The sequence below is a fragment of the Camponotus floridanus genome, unplaced genomic scaffold (assembly GCF_003227725.1).
Source record: "Camponotus floridanus strain SB8 unplaced genomic scaffold, Cflo_v7.5 scaffold29, whole genome shotgun sequence".
In the NCBI taxonomy this organism is placed as follows: domain Eukaryota; kingdom Metazoa; phylum Arthropoda; class Insecta; order Hymenoptera; family Formicidae; genus Camponotus; species Camponotus floridanus.
In genome coordinates this window covers 619,059-636,823 of record NW_020229425.1, presented here as the reverse complement: position 1 = coordinate 636,823, position 17,765 = coordinate 619,059, and the positions used below count along the sequence as shown (strand labels likewise).

The window sequence follows — 17,765 nt, the reverse complement described above, 5'->3', positions numbered from 1 at the left end:
CGTCGAGCCCACGTCCCTTTGTGTCCGCACGCATATCCGGATTTGCAACAATACCGAGGCGGCAATTTTCTCGAGTCGTTTCTCGTGGAAACTGTCGCCGGCTGCAAGCGTGAACTATGTAATGGACAATAATAAATATGACGAATATAAAAATAAATATTGTATATATAAATTATATAAATGTTATATAATATTTATATAATTATAAAATGTTATATAAATTATCCAACTCTTAGATTCTTAAAACTGCTGAATTAAATGGAAATTGTATCGTATCGTTGGTTAAGCATAATTAGTGGTAGTATTTTTTTTTAATTGAGAAATTTCGATATTATTTTGAAATATCTTATAGATTTTTGCTTGTCCTAATTAAACATTCGATATTGTAAAATTGATTATACTTTAGGCGCGGTATTGGAGATTTTATCCACTATCAATTTTCTAGAATGTAATCGAACGGAAAGGGGGAGGGGGGAAAGAAGGCAGGTGTGGTCGCGGGCCGGTTAATTGAAGCCTGCTATTAATTAGTAAATATGAGATATATATTTGCGTTACGCTTTTGCGCAATATTTTACGTTCTTATAAAAGCGCGCATTATAAAGAGAGGAATAAAATTGATGACGCGAAATACGATCGATATACGCTCGGTTTATCAAATCCCCAAAGTAACATTAAAAAAAATCATACATTTCAGCAGATTACACATTTCCCTCCATGAATGATAAAAAAATCTGGCGAAAATCAGGGAGACCCGAAAAAGTTGTGCTCTTGTCCTCAGAATCCCGCGGATCCTCTCCATCATTTTCCTCGGTATTTTCAACATCCTTTAAACACGAAACTCGGCTGACATTGACCGATGAGCACCACTGCGAGGGCTCCTTGGGTGTTCGCGCGCGCACTCGGCACGCCAAGTCTTTTAACAGAGCGAAGGGCAGAAGAGCGGCGAGACCGGTGCTCTATAGGTATCGGCATACATTCTATTCCGTATGCATGCGCACACACATATGAAGTACGCACACATCTACCTACGCACGCGCATACACACACAGACACACGCACACGTGGCACTCGCCGCGACGCGACGCGGCGTAGTACGCCCGGCCGCCGCGAAAGGGCGCGCCGGTCTCCCCTCCCAGCCTCCGACTCCATCCCCACCACGCCATCCCTTCGCGGCCGGCTGATCCCCGCTGTTCCCGCCGCTCCCCTCAGTCGCCGCCCCACCATCGCGCCGCACGGACGTCTGGAGAGCGCTGCAGCTGCCGCTACAACCGCCGCGCTTTACGGAGTGCGCGAAGCCCGTCGTGAAGAGACGCGAGACCGCGCATCGCGACGCTGTCGTCGTCGCCGTCGTTTCCCTGGTGTCTGCTGGCCGGCTCGGTCGCTAACCTAAAAAGTTCGCCGACGACGCCGTTGGCCGGCGTGGTGCGGCGTCCTCGCCGAAATCCTTTGTTTGGCGAGTGTGCGCGCGCGCGCGCGCGTGTATCTCCTGTCGGCGAGAGTCTCGTGAGTTGAGACTGGTCGTGATCGGATCGTGATCCGGGTGCTCGCTCTCCGTACGTGACAGCGCGCCGACTCTCGATCGTTTTGCTTTATCCCACCGCGACCTTGAACTTGTGCGTGTGTGTGCGTGCGTGCGTGCGCGCCGATCGCCCTCTCCTCGAGACGACAGCGAGGGTGGGAGGAGAAGAGGAGCGAGGGAGACTCGGGTGCGACGTCGTCGGGATCCTGGATGTGAGCGAGGATGTTTTCCTACGCAACCTTCCCAGTGGGGTAAGCAGTCTCAGCAAGTTTTATATATCTCCTTTTGTCTCTTTTTCTCTCGGCGAATTATCTCTCTCTCTCTCTCTCTCTCTCTCTCTCTCGGAGATGATCGAAAACGCGAATCGTTTCCGTTATATCCGTGTGTATTTTTTTTCGCGCGGATATTTCTTCGTTCGGGAAACGGACGTGCTTTTCCGCCGAAACGTCCGGTGGCGCGTTTTTTGTCATGTCAGCCACCGGTGAAGCGGAGCAGTGAGATGGGGGGGGGGGAGGAGGCCAGGTGTTTCGGGCCTCGGCGTCCTCGGTTCGGACGCTCTTGTCATTTTTGTTGCTCTTTCTCTCGTTGGTTATTATATCGCGACTGCGCATTCCGCGTTAACATTATTTTTCCGCTCGAGGACGTACGTACGTGGTTTTTTGGGAACGACTCCCTCTTTCGCGGTCGCGAAAACATTCGGTGGCGCGTTTCTATTTTGTTCGGAAACAATGGAAACCATTCCCGGGGCCGACCGGACAGGTCGTGGGGCGAGGGGGAGAGAGAGGGGGGAGCGCAACGGTGGACCGGTACACGAGTAAGGACCCTGGCGTTTCGTAAAAAGGAAAAGAAAGAAATCAAAATATTCCAACGCGTATTTATGTCACAAATCCGTCATGGCTCGCTTTCCTTGAAGTTCCCCTCGACCTTTCTTCGCTTTGTTTTTTTTTTCCCCTCTCGCCTTGTCGCGCTCTCGAAATCGCGGCTTATTATTTGTTTACGTATTCCGCTCGTCGTCGGTGTATTCGTCGCTGGAATTGGCTCACGCTTCCTTGGAGAGGTTAGGTTAGATCAATCGCGAGCATGTTCCGTTATTGAACCTTCTTAAGGAATTTATCGCGTGTAAAAATTAAGATTATATGTTTATTATTTGTGATTTGAAGAATCTACTCTTGCTCTCGATTCCCTTGATTTTACTTGAAATTACAATACAATCGTTTTTATAATTCCTGGCTATTGAAATTTGTGTATTCTTATTCTCCAATTAAGCCTGAAATGCTCGTACGATGTCGATGAAATTGAAAGAAATATGCATTGTATAAAGAATTTTCATCATATATACGAGAATGATATGCGTTTTAAAAAACGTGTTTCTAGCTAGCATTTTCAGGGCACCCGATATACGCTTCAAAATTCAGCCCTCGCCAGCTTCTCCTCTTCATCTTGACAATATTCGTCCGTTCTTTTTCCACCCTCTTTTTTTTCACATACTGATCGTGCTTTTTTTTCGCTCGCACGCACTACTCGTTTCCTCGACGATGCTTTTCCTCGAGGAGTCGCGCTTCGTAAGCGAATCACGATTGAGTCGATTCGACAGGGGACAGGAACCGAATCGTCAGTCGTCATGTTGATCTCTGTGCAAAAAAAGGGGAAAAGGGGAAAAAAGCATGACATGCTCTATCTCTTTCTCTCTCTCTCGCGCCGAATGGCGACGATTCTCTCTCTCTCTCTCTCTCTCTCTCTCTCTCTCTCTCTCTCTCTCTCTCTCTCTCTCTCTCTCTCTCTCTCTCTCTCTCTCTCTCTCTCTCTCTCTCTCTCTCTTCGGCATTCGCTTCTTTTCGTTTGAAAGCTTCCTTCGTTGTCATGGAAACGCGATGTCGCGCGGCAGTGAAGAGAGAGCACGAGACGACGAGCTGTCACGATCACGTCACGTCACGTTAGGTTAGGTTAGGTCGGCAACTCCGTCATTCTTCCCTTTCTCTTCTGGTTCGTTGAGATCGGGTCGTCATGGCGATGTCAAAACAAGGTGCCCGCCACGAAATATTCAAAACGATTCAAACGAATCATTTTCACGCACACTTTCCGAACTCAAAAATGTGTTTCGTTCAATATTGCATTATATTACATTATATTACATTATTATATATTAATCTGCGCATAAAATCTACTAATCACACTTGTTTCTGTTATGACTGTTTCACCGATGATTCAAATCATATGGGCAAGTCTCTCGTCCCTTTTTTGACGTAGAACTTATACTCATAAATTCTGATTACAAACCCATTCAATGCGACACCAATGAATATGTAATTTATTTTTTTTTAAATTACGAATAATATAACGATAGCAAAAATAACATAGGATCTCTTTTTTATTTTTATGTAAGTAAAAAAGTTTCTTGTAATTCTGTCGGGTTTTTAAAGTTTAACAGATTTTTTCTATCACAACTTTTCCAGGATCAGATGGTTTAAATCAGGCAAGTCTTTCGTCCTTTTTTCGGTCGTCGAGCTTGTCATAAGTTTTGAATGTATACCAACAAACGATATCAGTGAAAATTTAACAATCTATTTTTACAAATAATATTTAAATTACAAATAATATAAATAACACATAAATAATAAATATATAATAAAGAATAAATAATTATAAATAATATGATTACAAAATAACATGCAAAAAATCATATAAGATCTCTTTCGTAGGTGAAAAAAAGTTTCATGTAATTCTGTCAATTCCGTAAAAAGCCTGGCACTTTTTTTTCTATTATAACTTTTCTACCGATGTTTTAAATCGTGGCAAATTTCTTTCAGCCTTTTTTTTTTGATCGTCGAGCTTGTGACAAGTTCTAAATATGCGCAAACAATGCGATATCAGTAAATAAAATGTGATAATCTACTTTTTAATTACAAGTAACGTAGGACATCCCTTTTACACGTAAAGAGAGTTTCTTTAGTATTTACAGAGAGAGATGCACTGAATAAAACGCGATATGAGCAATTTATATAATCTCGCAGAAAATGTTTTGCATTTCACCGTTGTGAAACTAGACGAGTTGATCGAGTTTTGCCCACGTGATTCTCACACACACACACACATACACATATACACTGAGGAAAAAATTATCTTGAAATAAAAAAATTTTAATTACTCAAGAAAGCTATTTATTCGGTGGGTACTAATCACGTACTTTACTTGTATTCAAAACGTCTGTTTGCTTAAGTTATTTATTTACATATGTTTAAAAAAATATATATGCTTAAAAAAATATAATTTTTAATTAAATATTTTAATTTTAATTTTACAAAATATTTATTAAAATGCATTTTTTTATTCCCAAAAATTTTTAATTTTTTAATTTTAAAGAATAACATATTTAATTTAATAAATTATAGTATATATTTTACGAAAATAGTATTTAAATATAAAAAATATATAAATGAAAATAATGTATTTAATATAACATGCATATTTAATTAAAATTAAATACTTTTGATTAAATGAAATAAACAATTCCTTGCATTTAAAGCAAAAGTTTCAAGAAAACAAATTTATTTGATTTAAAAAAATTTTTCCCTCAGTGTACACACATGCGCGTAGATATTTCTCTAAAAATTGAACGCGAACGCGGAGAGACATATTTCCACCGGGTCGACAAAAGGCGCCCCTCGTCTCGATGACTTTTGCCCGACATCCGTATCGAGGAGTCCTTCGGAACGCGATACCCGACTATTCTCGACGGAAAGAGAGAGAGAGAAAGAGAGAAAATTCATCGCGCAAAAAAAAAGAATAAAGCGGAAAAACAGGGCGAGGAGGAAATCGATCCCGTCAGTTTCCAATGACATAGACCTTGGTCGATGCAACATTATCAGGGCTTCCCTTTCCGCGGCTTCTCCCCCTCCTCCGCCCTCTCCCTCCCCCCACCGCCTCCTTGGCAAGTTTCGCTTTTTCCGCTGATTACTTTTCTTTTGTTCCTTTCCTTTTTTTCGTTTTCCTACAAGATCTCCGCGCGAATCGAAAGCAATAAATTGAATAACAATATCTTGTATAAGGTTCATACGTCACTTCGCAAAGCTTGAAAGTTTGTATCGAATTTTACACGTTAAATATGACGTATCTACGATTAAGTTGCGAATTGGGAGGGCAATTAGCTAAACGTTAACACTCTGAATATCATGGGAGAGTCGCAATTGCATTTGATGCACGTGATGCACGCGTATACATTGAAATTACGTTGTATATCAAGGGCGCTAGATTATAATTGACATATGAGATTTTGTCATTTAATCGGCTTATATGCGTCGATGTTAACATATAACGTTACAATCGGGCGGTTAATCTCTAATTGTATTTTAGTCATAGGACACCTCGAGTGACTAATTGGAGGTGCAACGAAAGGTCGGTAAAATGTCGAACGTGTCGAACCACTATTTTGTCGTTTTATTCGATACATGGCCAGGAAAATTCTAATGCTCGCGGGAAAAAAGTGCATTTATGTGTCAAGCTTTTTTCAATATTCTCTCTGCGAAATATATTCGTTCGATACAGGTTCCGTACAATATCTTAACATTTATTTCATTATTCACAGTCTCTTATATTTAAAATCATCTTAAGTAAGATATGAAAATAATATTCGGCCATTTCATTGTCTGAATAGAATGTTAAGACCATATTTCAAACGGAATATAAATATCGTCTCACGATTCACATAATTATATTCGTTTATTTAAATCAGCCGGGAAGCGAAATATTGAAAATAGGTCTTAAGAGTGCGAGAAGATATATCCTAAAAATGCGAGTTTATAAAAATCTTTGATGACGCGAATTTTTTCTAAAAATAATTTTCCTTTAATAAATTTCGTCAATTGACTTGCATCTTGCAAGGATTAATCATGTATTATTTAAATTTTTAAATCAATTAATCATGTATTATTTAAATTTTTAAATCAATTAATCATGTATTATTTAAATTTTTAAATCAATCGGGAAGCGAAGCATTGAAAATAGACCTTAAAAGTGCGAGTTCTTAAAAATCTTTGATAACGCGAATTTTTTCTAAAAATAATTTTCCTTTAAAAAATTTCGTCAATTGACTTGCAAGGATTAATCATGTATTATTTAAATCGGGAAGCGAAGCATTGAAAATGGATCTTAAGAGTGCGAGAAGATATATCTTGAAAATGCGAGTTCTTAAAAATCTTTGATGACGCGAATTTTTTTTTTTTTAATAATTTTTCTTTAAAAAATTTCGCCAGTTGACTTGCACCTTGCATAGGATTAATCATGTACGTACGTGGAAGTGATACGTCGCACCACATCACATTTATTCATTAGCTAACCTTACGTCAGTGCACGTGTTGCAAAAGTTTTTCTCATCGAGCTACATTTCCTAGATAAATGCCTGCATTCGTGATCGATTAACGGAGATTTATCTTGATTCAACCGAAGCGCATAGTTTCTCTCTCTCTCTCTTTCTCTCTCTCTCTCTCTCTCTCTCTCTCTCTCTCTCTCACACATATGTATTCGCGACCGGCATTGATAATCTCTCGCAGGAAAAAGCTGCTCGAGTGGACCCAGTTGAAATTTGTCGAGTCGAGGGATCAGAGGGCACAGTCGGGAATACTTATTTGATCGAATTCGCTTTATCGATCATAAAGCTGTCATGGCGACGACATTTGCTTCTTGCGTAATGCTACTTGGAAACGTGACTCGATGGCGGGTACCTTTACCGAGGATCGGGTTACTCGCCACGGCTTGGGTAACTTGCACAAACCGCGTTCCACAATCTTGTACACGGTGCAGATCGATATTATGCAATCACGTGACGAGCACTGTTTCGTACTGCAAAATTCCGGGGCGTTTTCGTATTCTCATTTATCCGCGGAATCGCCTCGCGTTTCACCTTTTCGTCTTTTCTGCTCCCTGTTTATTTCCCGACGCGCCGTGGAATTTTGCGCCTTAATTACATCGGTATGCTAAGAAACGAATCCAATGCGTTCAATTAAGAAGGGACGAATAATTATGGGCTCATTGTAGTAGATTGATCACGTTGCAGAAGCGGAGTTTTTATTTATTTCTTAATCCGTGTCTCTTTCGGCTTGAGATGGCTTCCATTTTACATTTGCATTTTTTCTGCAACGTAAATGCACTTAAGTATCTAAAGTAAAGTCTACACTGTCTGACGGTATGTAAAGTAAAATGAAATAAAAATTATAAAATAAAATATATCAGAAAATAGAATACATAAAGATATATAAATAGAATATAAAAATAAAATAAAAAAATATGAATATAAAATATATGGAACATATATTATATATTTCATATACATTATAAGGAATTATCATAAAATGTAACATATAAAAATATAAAAATATAATATATAAATAGAGAATGTAATAATATATAAAGAGACTAGTATCAAATTTAATATTATTTAAAATTACAGTTATACATATTACAGTTTACAGTTATACAGGGTGTCCCATTTTAATGCCCCACCCCAAATAACTTTCTTATTTTTAATTTTAGAAAAAGATGTTTCAGACAAAAGTTGTATGGTTTCGAGGGGGACATAAGATGGTATCATTAATTTGATCTTGAAGAGTCACATGAAGGTTACGTGAAGATCATTTTCAATTTCTTAAATGGAACACCCTATATATTTTTGCATATTCTTGTAGCTTATCTCGAGAGCTTTCCAAAACACTATAAATAAACATTTTTTCATCAAGTACGTTTCGAATTATGAGGCTTGAAGTAATTTCCTAATTTTACATAAACCATAAAATATCTTGTAAAATATTCATTTTTCGATTATCTTACCTTAATATTTTTATGTACAAAATAATGAGAGGAATCAATTGGTGTAAAGAAAACATACAGTTGTTTTTAAGAAAAAATATGGAATTGTTAATTGCAAATTACATATTTTTTTCTTAAAAACAACTGTATGTTTTCTTTGCACCAATGGATTTCTCTCATTATTTTGTACATAAAAGTATTAAGGTAAGATAATCAAAAAATGAATATTTTACAAGATATTTTATGGTTTATGTAAAATTAAGAAATGATTTCAAGCCTCATTACTCGAAACGTACTTGATGAAAAAATGTTTATTTATAGTGTTTTGGAAAGCTCTCGAGATAAGCTACAAGAATATGCAAAAATATATAGGGTGTTCCATTTAAGAAATTGAAAATGATCTTCACGTAACCTTCATGTGACTCTTCAAGATCAAATTAATGGTACCATCTTATGTCCCCCTCGAAACCATACAACTTTTGTCTGAAACATCTTTTTCTAAAATTAAAAATAAGAAAGTTATTTGGGGTGGGGCATTAAAATGGGACACCCTGTATATATTAAAACAAAATAGCATAGCATAGAATTAAAGTTTAATAAAATAAATAGAAACAACATCAAAAGTTTAATAAAATAAATAGAAACAACATCAAAAATATACAGAGAAAATAAAAATTAAAAAAAAATAAAAATAAGAATTAAAATCGAGATAATTCTGGTGGTGACCCCTTAAAATTAAAAATACAATGAAAAACAGAATCAAAATTGAAATTGAAATTGAACTCAATCTTCAATATTAAATAGTAAGTTTCGTAATTTAAAATAAAACATTTAAAACTGAATACAGAAATAATCTCGAAAATCAAACAACTGAATGATAGACTTAAAATAGACTGAGAAAAAATTGTCAACTTGACTAAATATTTTCAACTAATTATTATTTTCTTAATTGAAATATTTAAGTATTTAAGTTAAATAGATGTTATGTTAGATTTAATTTATCGTATTTAATTTATAAATACTTAAATATTTCAATTCAAAAAATAATAATAATTGAAAATATTTGTTCAATTTTTTACAATATTTGTTCTCAGATTTAAAATCTAGGCATGTTTGATTTTTGATAACTGTGATAAATTCCTAATCCTATCTAAGGAACTCGGAGTTATTAATAATTGATAAATGTTTTTCGCGTTATCGACATAGATCAATGTGACTTTTCCGTTTTATTTCTTTTGACTTCGTCAAAAATTACTCGACAAACGCACATTTTCATCCGAATAACGCTGCTCTCTTTTTCGCATTCTCTTTTATCTCTCTGAATCGTGCGCTCTCTCGAAATCGCCAATGACAATGGCGCTTTTTTTTTTTATTTACGATGAAAACGCGAGAGTCGAGCGATCGATGCTCTTTGAGAAAAGCCAGAGTCGATGTATGGGTGTATCGTTGAAAGGCAATTTCCGGCCGCGTTTTCTTGCGCCCGATCCCTTTTTTTCCACGACTTTCAACGATCTGCATTTGTCGCGTCTGCGAAAATGTGCCATTTTGAAAAAAAAAACGAGCGAGCGATATCGCATTTTTTTCGCGTATGCGGAATGATTTATGAAGCGATGCGGTTTTTTTCATTTGCCACTTGCGAGAGAGAGATTACTTCGTAATTCGCGGAGCGAGATGCGTACAGCATCCAGTCAAAAGCGACACGTGCGTGCTCGCATTCATGCATACGAGGGTGTTCACTCCCTGGAATAACACGAGAGATCTGGAATTTTTAGGGATTTCTTTTGTATCTCCGGAAAAATCGGAGAATTCTCATGGAATTTTATTGAGAATTTCGGAGAATTTTTTTCAAAGCTATCTCTCGATTAATTTTATTCTCGTGTTGTAAACGTCGACAAGCCAAGTGAATTGTGCGTTTAAAATGTATTGTAAATATTATTTATATATCTCTGTTTATTTATACAATGTTTTAACAAAATATTAACTGTCCACAGATTCTTTGTTTTAATTTTTAGTAAGAAATAAAGATGCAAGTTAAAAGTCTTTATCTTAACGAAAGCTACTTAGTATTTTTTTTACGTCTTTTTTTTGTAAGTCTAACACTTGAAACTTAAAAGACTGTGTTTTTCTTTTCTGTTGTAAGTGAAAAACATAAAATGTACACTGAGAAAAAAATCTGGTTGCATTAATTAAAAATTTGGTAGATTCATGTCTGTTGAAAAGTGGACGAATCGGAATTCCTTTAGGAATTACCAGATGAGTATGATTAATTTCTTCCTGTTAAATTTATTAAGTTTTTTTGATAATAATACTAAATTTAAAAAAAATGGCATCCATGTTTAGTTCATATAACAGGAAATTTGATAGATTCAACTAGAAAATATTAATCAAATAATAAAGTCTATTAAATATTCAAGTTAAAAAATCGAATCTTATCGTAATTACTAGAAATTCTGCTTGGTTCAAAATGCCTTCTATCAGACGTCTTGTTGGTATAATTAAACGATTTTTCTCAGCGTATGTAATAAAAAAGTTTATTTTAGAGAAAGTCTAAAAAATGTTTAAATATTTTTTAAATCTTTAAAATATTTTTTTATCTAAAATCTTGAACGAAAGTACCTGAAAGATTTGGGGATTTTCAGGGGACTTCTTTACAAAATTTAAGTAGACACCCTATATATGTACATACGCACGTACGACACATGGTGATCTTGTAAACACTGCCATTTATGTTTATATTCTTCTGTACTTTATGTTTACATCCTACACCTAGTCTGATTTTATAAGTCTGCTATTTAAAAATAATGTTTCAAATTTGATATTAAATATCAGTAAAAGTGACACTTATTATATTTAAATTTGTCTTCAAGTTCCCTATAATATTAAAAAAAATTATATAATGCGATTTAAAATATTCGAAATAATATTGATTTCTTCATAAAAAATTTTTTTTCAAATTTTTTTATGTCGTAATCTACATGAAACATGAAAATTCATCTTTTTTTAGATTGGGAAGTATCTTAAAAATTGTGCAGCCTGTTACATTGTCACTATATATTGTTGAATTTCTGCCTCTTTAATCTTGATTCGTTGAAACTGCATACATTATACATACATTATGCCTAAGTTATAAAAATCGACATTGCGAAAAATAACCGGTTGGGCATGTAAACATACTGTTTTCCTCGTTGAAATTTAGCCCAGTTGCATCAACAGTTTTAATTAACTCGCAGCAGCCGTCGTGTGATATAAACAAAAATGTTACTAATTAATAAAATGTAAAAAAATTACCTCGCACATGTGTGAAGTAAAGACAGAGAGAGAGAGAGATAGATAAAAGTTTAATAAAATTTATAATTATCAAGGATCTGATTTCGATATTACTGTCTCTCTTCTTTTTTTTAGATATAATTTTATCCAATGGATATGTGTTCGTTACTTTACAGCAGAAATACTTGAATAGGCAAAAAATTTATACACAAGATTGCCAGTGGTAAAAAATAGTATCTTTTAGGAAAAAAAACCGATACAAATTTGTCTTTTCTATTAAAAGTGCTAAAATAAATAAGTTTTCTTTCTATCGATATTTGAGAGAATGTGTTACAATTTAAGCTTTATTCAAGATAGAATCCGTAATAAATTAAAAATCGATGTAGTAAATAAATTAATTCTTCTAGAAACTATTGAAAGGTAAACGTGAATTAAATCTATCGGTAAAAGTGTTATGTCACTATTACAGTATTACATTTTTCTTATTAAATCTAAAAATGTTTATATAATGTTATTATATAACAAATTTTTCTTGCAAAAATGATTAATTATATCACTATTATATTTTTTTATTAAGGCTAAAAACTAATATAAAATTTTTAATATTTATATCTTTGAACTTTATGTTTTAAAAACTTCACACATTGACTTGAATTTAAAAAAATTGTATTTTAATTATATTAATTAAATATTAAATTATATTAATTTAATTTTTTTCAACTATCGTGATTAGTATGATTTCTTAAAAATATCTTTTTGTCTAAATATATCTTATGGCAGTTTATTCCATTGGATAAAATCCGAGGCAGTAGAAACCGAGGTTTGCCATGATTTTTTCTTCATTCATTGGATTTTTTAGCTAATCTTGCTTTAATAGATTCGATATTTTTTCGACGATCGTAAAATGCTCGAAAGCGAGATACATCAATAAAAGTAGTGTCTTTCTCTCGATCTGGCCTCTCATTGAGGAAAGGTGCCACAGTCTTTGCGAACGAGACGCCAAGGTCGAGCATTCCTTCACCTCGCTCGATTTTTGCTTCTTTATTTGCCTCTCTACGCGCCAGTTTCTCTCATCGTCTCTTTGTCTTCTTCTCTCTTTCTCCGTTTCTTTCTCTTCTCCCTTTCGTATCTCTTTCTGTCTGATTCACCGCACGATGGTCCTCTGCTTCTCTCCGATTTCTCCTTTATTTAGCGTCCATCCTCTCTCCTTTTCTCGCCGTTCCTGGAGAATCGATACCTGAAACAATGAGATCTCGCCTCGCTCCTCTAACAAAGACTACAACTTTACCGAAAGAGAGAAGCGATTAATTCAAGCGTAACGCGATTATTGTTGCACGGAATAATTTCATCTTCTAGTTACTAGTACTTTATATTATCTCGAGAAATTAGAAATTATTATTGCGAGACAATAACGTCTCAATCAGAGGTCGAACTGGATCTTTCTGAACGAGTATTTATAAAGCTGCGAATTCGTCGATCCTTTCTCTCTCTCTCTCGGCTCCTAACGAAGGATAATTTCTTACTTAATTTGCACGAGCGACCGGCATTTACAGAAGTTTCTTTGCTCCGAGTGATCGGCCATCATTTAAATCCGATAAGAGCAGGACTAAGTATCTTAATGTCGCCAAAGGATGTTGGTTCGATCGCTTTGTGTCGATTATACCCCCTCCTCCGTAATTAACGCTAATCCGATTTCTCATTGTGATGGCTGCCAATTATGGCGAATTATTCACTTGGACGTGGATTAAGTTCGCGCACGTGCATCGAAACGAACCAACCATCCAGATTTGCATTTATGAAGTATTCTCAATTACCGTAGATTAATCGCGTATTATTTATGCGCTCGGTTAATAATTCCCGAGTCTCTCTCTTATCGACGCGATACAGTATCGCGGAATAATCAATCTTCGGAGAACAAGTTACTTTTCGACGAGACTACGATATCTCTCTGAGATAGTCGACGCCGTGACTTTTAGCTGCAGGAATTCTTCAGCCCCTCTTTAAGGGCCCAGTCTCCTCTAGCAGTATGAAAAATTAATATTTTTGATGATTTTTAAAGAAATTAATATTTTGATCATTTGTAGGAATTTATTTAAAAATATTAGAAATTGATTTTTTTTATCGTTTTTATGTTTTTATTGATGTTTAAATACTACTATAATAAAAAAAATCGAAAATCATACAATTAATCATGGAGAGGAGAAGAGGGAGTTCAGGATCTCTTGGTTTAAATATTGCATTAATATTTTAAAATTTTGGTTATTTAGCTTTTTTTATTTATTAGCCTCTATGCTTAACATGTTCAAAAATGCATGCTTCGAAAATATGACATGTTGCTTGCATCTTATATATGTATAAAATTGTCTGAAATGAAAAAAAGTGCTTCTAGTTTTCTCCGTAAAATATTTTTGAGATACTGATGAATCTGATTTTATTTAGAAAAAATTGAAAATTAATAAAATAGATTCATTTCAAAATAAGATATTTCAATTTTGTTGAAATTTTCTCGTTTACAATATAAAATATAATTAATATATAATTAAATATATTAATTAATAAATTTATATTAAATATATTAATTAATAAAATTATATTAAATATATTAAATATATAATAATTATTTAATAATATACTAAACATATAATTAAACATTAATTTTTTAAATTCCAATTAGATCCAGTACCTCAGAAATATCCTAGGGAATAAAACTAGATTGAATTTTATCTAGACGATTATATGAAGAGCAGCACGTCACATTGTCGTTTTTAAACACTCTGAACGCAATTCTTATTGAACAAATAGCGAAGCTAAATATTCAAGATGCATAAATTGACTTGATACCCTGTAAACACCAATAAAACGCCAGAAGAATTAATTTTTAATATTCTTCAAAAAATGTTTTCTAAAAGCCATCCATTTTTCATATCGTCAGAGTAGATTGGACTCTGAGTGGAAGTGGCTTCACTAAAAATGCAATGAATAATATAAAACAAAGTCGCATATTATTACTAAAATGCGGCGAATTGCAACGCGAATCGTATCGATCGAATCGCTTTACGCTAGCACAGATTGGCGAGGGAACAAGGCGATGAAAAATTCATCGATGTACGCGAATTAAAATGCATTTTGCGCCATGATTAGGTGATCCCTGAAGCTCTCGGAGCTCCTGGAGGTTCCCTGAAAAAGCTCGAGGCGCGTGCAGAATTTCGGCAGTGGGTTTCCGGAGGAATTACGAGTGGTCCGGTCCCGGGGGCTCCGAAATCTCTGCCAGGTGTGCGAGAACAGCTGCTCTCTCTCGCCGCGTTGGGGATATGTGCAAAACTTCTTTCTATGCTCGCTGGCACGAGATGCATTTTATTTAAAGATGACGAATGCGAAATAGATTTATCGCCCTACCAAGCTGCACTTCGCCAGCCGTTCTCTCTCACGAACGTAATGATATTTAGTCAACGCAATGCGAATTACTCCCATAAATCAAGAGAAGAAGAAAAAAATATCTTAATCCAATAAATACTTCGATTTTCAGTCTCTTTTCTTAATTATAGAATATTTACTAAAAAAGATATATAAAATATTATTGTATAATATATATGTATAATTTTCTTTTATGATATTCTTTTATGATTTTTAAATTTCTTTAACGATTTAAATTATGATATATGAAGAGAAAAATATTCGACTCTATCGAATGTTTAAATTCATACAAATATTTTTTTTTTAATCATGTAGAAGATATTTATAAAAGATATCGAATAAAATTTAATTTAATAAAACTTATTTGTATGATCTCTCTTAGTCTCTTCCTTTATTAAATATTTTAGTCTATTAAATTCCCGCGATTTTTCCAATTAATGGAGATTTCCAATTAAACGAGATCTCTTTTCTCACATTTCTTTCAATTTATATTAAAATACGCTATGTGAAAAAGGAAGGAAAAAGTGACTATTTTGCACTTCTGCTTTGTTGAGAGAACATTTCCAATACACGAATATTTCTAAATTACAACGAAAGTCTGCCGATTCCCGATGTCGAGCGTGAACCTGTACTTGCTTCGTTTACCAGCTGGTACGGTCTCTTCCGATTCAGGAACGTACGGTTGCTCCGGAAAGTGTCTAATCGTGTCTGTCGGACGATACCGCGACGACTCCGAAGGAAATCGTTGTAAATCGAATCGATTACATCATTGAGAGAGAACAGGAATATACCTAATTTATACAGGAATATATCCTAATTTCCGTATTCTACGCATGCACCAATCGATGTTGCAATTACCAATTAACAACATGAATTGATTAAGCATTGAACAAAATTAGTGTCAAAGAGTGTCTAGTCTCTGAAAAAGAAAAAAGAACAGAGAAAACTTGAATACTCAGGGATTTCTTTTGCATCTGGAAAAATCAGGGTATTATTATGAAAATTTATTGGGACTCTTTTTAAAAAATATTTAATAAAAGCTAAATATTTAATAAAAAATATTTAATAAAAGATAAATATTTAATTAAAAAATATTTATCTTACGAAGAATATTCAATTCCTTTTCCAATACATTCGCATTTGAAACTTAAGTAATTCTTCCTTCGTGTGAGTGAAAAGCATTAGGAGAGATACATACAATCAAATAACATATTTAAGAAAATTGCACTAGAAAAAACTTCCCTAAAATATTCCCTTTACCTGGAATTTTGAATGAGAATACTTCTCTGAAAATGAGGGAATTTTTTTTGCAAGATTTGAATAGACATCATGAATCAGATTACTAAATGTCTGCAAATTTCATGTGAAATCGTGTGATAATGTTACACGAGAGAGACGCGCTCTTTTTCCTCGTCTGTTACCTGTATTCATTTTCTGCGCGAGGTATGTAACTTGCACAGCCGCAGTTCTATTCAGCACCGTTTCTGATTAAGCCAACACATCGGCTGCATTTAATCTGTCCCATTCGCAGTTTAATCGGCTGCTTTCTCATTCGCGGGGCTTTCTTTTTTCATCTCCCTTCTTTCTCCGCTCTCGCATTTTCTGCAAATGTAATTTGGGCAGCACCGCAAATTACCCTTTAAAAGCTCCCTTTAACTAGGAAGAATTTTTCCTTTTTGGCATCAGTTTTGCCTAATTAGTCGAGCACTATTTTTACTATTGTTACTCGGATAATTCTTCGAAGGGTCAAAACTCGCGCGACCTCGCGTTCCTTGGTTATCGATACGATCATATTATACAAACTTGGCGCGTTTTGCTGGAGAAAAAGCGACACGAGTCTCGTTGAAATGCATTCCAAGCCTCCGTGCATCGCGCTGCATCTGCCAAAGGCCTGCATTGTGGCCAGGCAAGAAGCAGGCGGTGGCCTGGTCCCCGGAGAGAGGATCGTTGTACGTCGTTGAATGGGCCTTTTGTGTCGGGTCGAGGTTCGATGATGACGCGAACATCGCGCGATGGCGTCGACACCGGCCTCCGAACACTCGGAGTTTCGAGTCTCTGGAGTATCGGGACAGACCGGGAGAGGAGGGAGAAACGAAGGGGTGAAGGAAGAAGGGTTTCCCGGGACGAAGTCGTTGGAAACTGCGAGCCCTCGTTGCCCAAGTGGAGACTGTACCGATTTCTCCTCGTCCAAGTAAGTCTACCCTGGTACAGTCTCTCTCTTCTCTCTCGCTGGCTGTTGAATGACGATCAACAGCTGTCGCGTGGCGGTGTATTATAGGGGAGACTGGCGTGGTGAGGGTCGACAACTGGATCCGCACCAAGTTACCCACCTGGCCCCGGACGCAGACCACCAGGCTTCCATTTACCACGTGCCTTCGCGCCTTTTCCTTCGCTGGACATCATGTAGGGAGGGCCATAACTTGGGAAAGAGTATAACGCGTATTTTGGGAACATAGATGCCGTCTTTTTTTGCGTAATAAAAGTGAATTAATTTTTTAAAGGGGAGCCATAAATTCCCTTAATTTTTAGTTTTAGCTTTAAAACGGATTTAGCGCGAATTCGCTTCAGAGAGAAAACATTCATTAAAACATACATTGAAAATGGAACAGAAACACGGATATACGTCACGTTGCAGAGTGCGAGACAGAAATTATATTTCGCATTAAGTACATGAGGGTGAAATACGTCAGTTTAAATACTAATATAAGTATCATACGTTGCATGCGTGGTATTATTTGCACAATTATACGCGAAATTAGCGCTTTAT

The 17,765-nt window shown here is 35.7% G+C and overlaps 1 protein-coding gene across 10 annotated transcripts in view; it reads left to right on the top strand.

The window, feature by feature from the left end:
- Window positions 1-17,765, top strand: part of LOC105253985 (RNA-binding protein Musashi homolog 2) — a 128,436-nt gene that overhangs the window by 68,271 nt on the left and 42,400 nt on the right. The window contains exon 1 of one of the 10 annotated variants that reach the window (XM_025409905.1): window positions 432-1,770. The exons of 8 other annotated variants lie outside the window; for them this stretch is intronic. Coding sequence is in view for 1 of the 2 variants with exons in the window: in XM_025409903.1 (XP_025265688.1) it covers window positions 1,742-1,770 (29 nt within the window). In the remaining variant the exon portion in view is untranslated. Of the gene's footprint in view, window positions 1-431; window positions 1,771-17,765 lie in introns of those variants that run through there. One more of the 10 variants, XM_025409903.1, reaches the window with a different exon arrangement.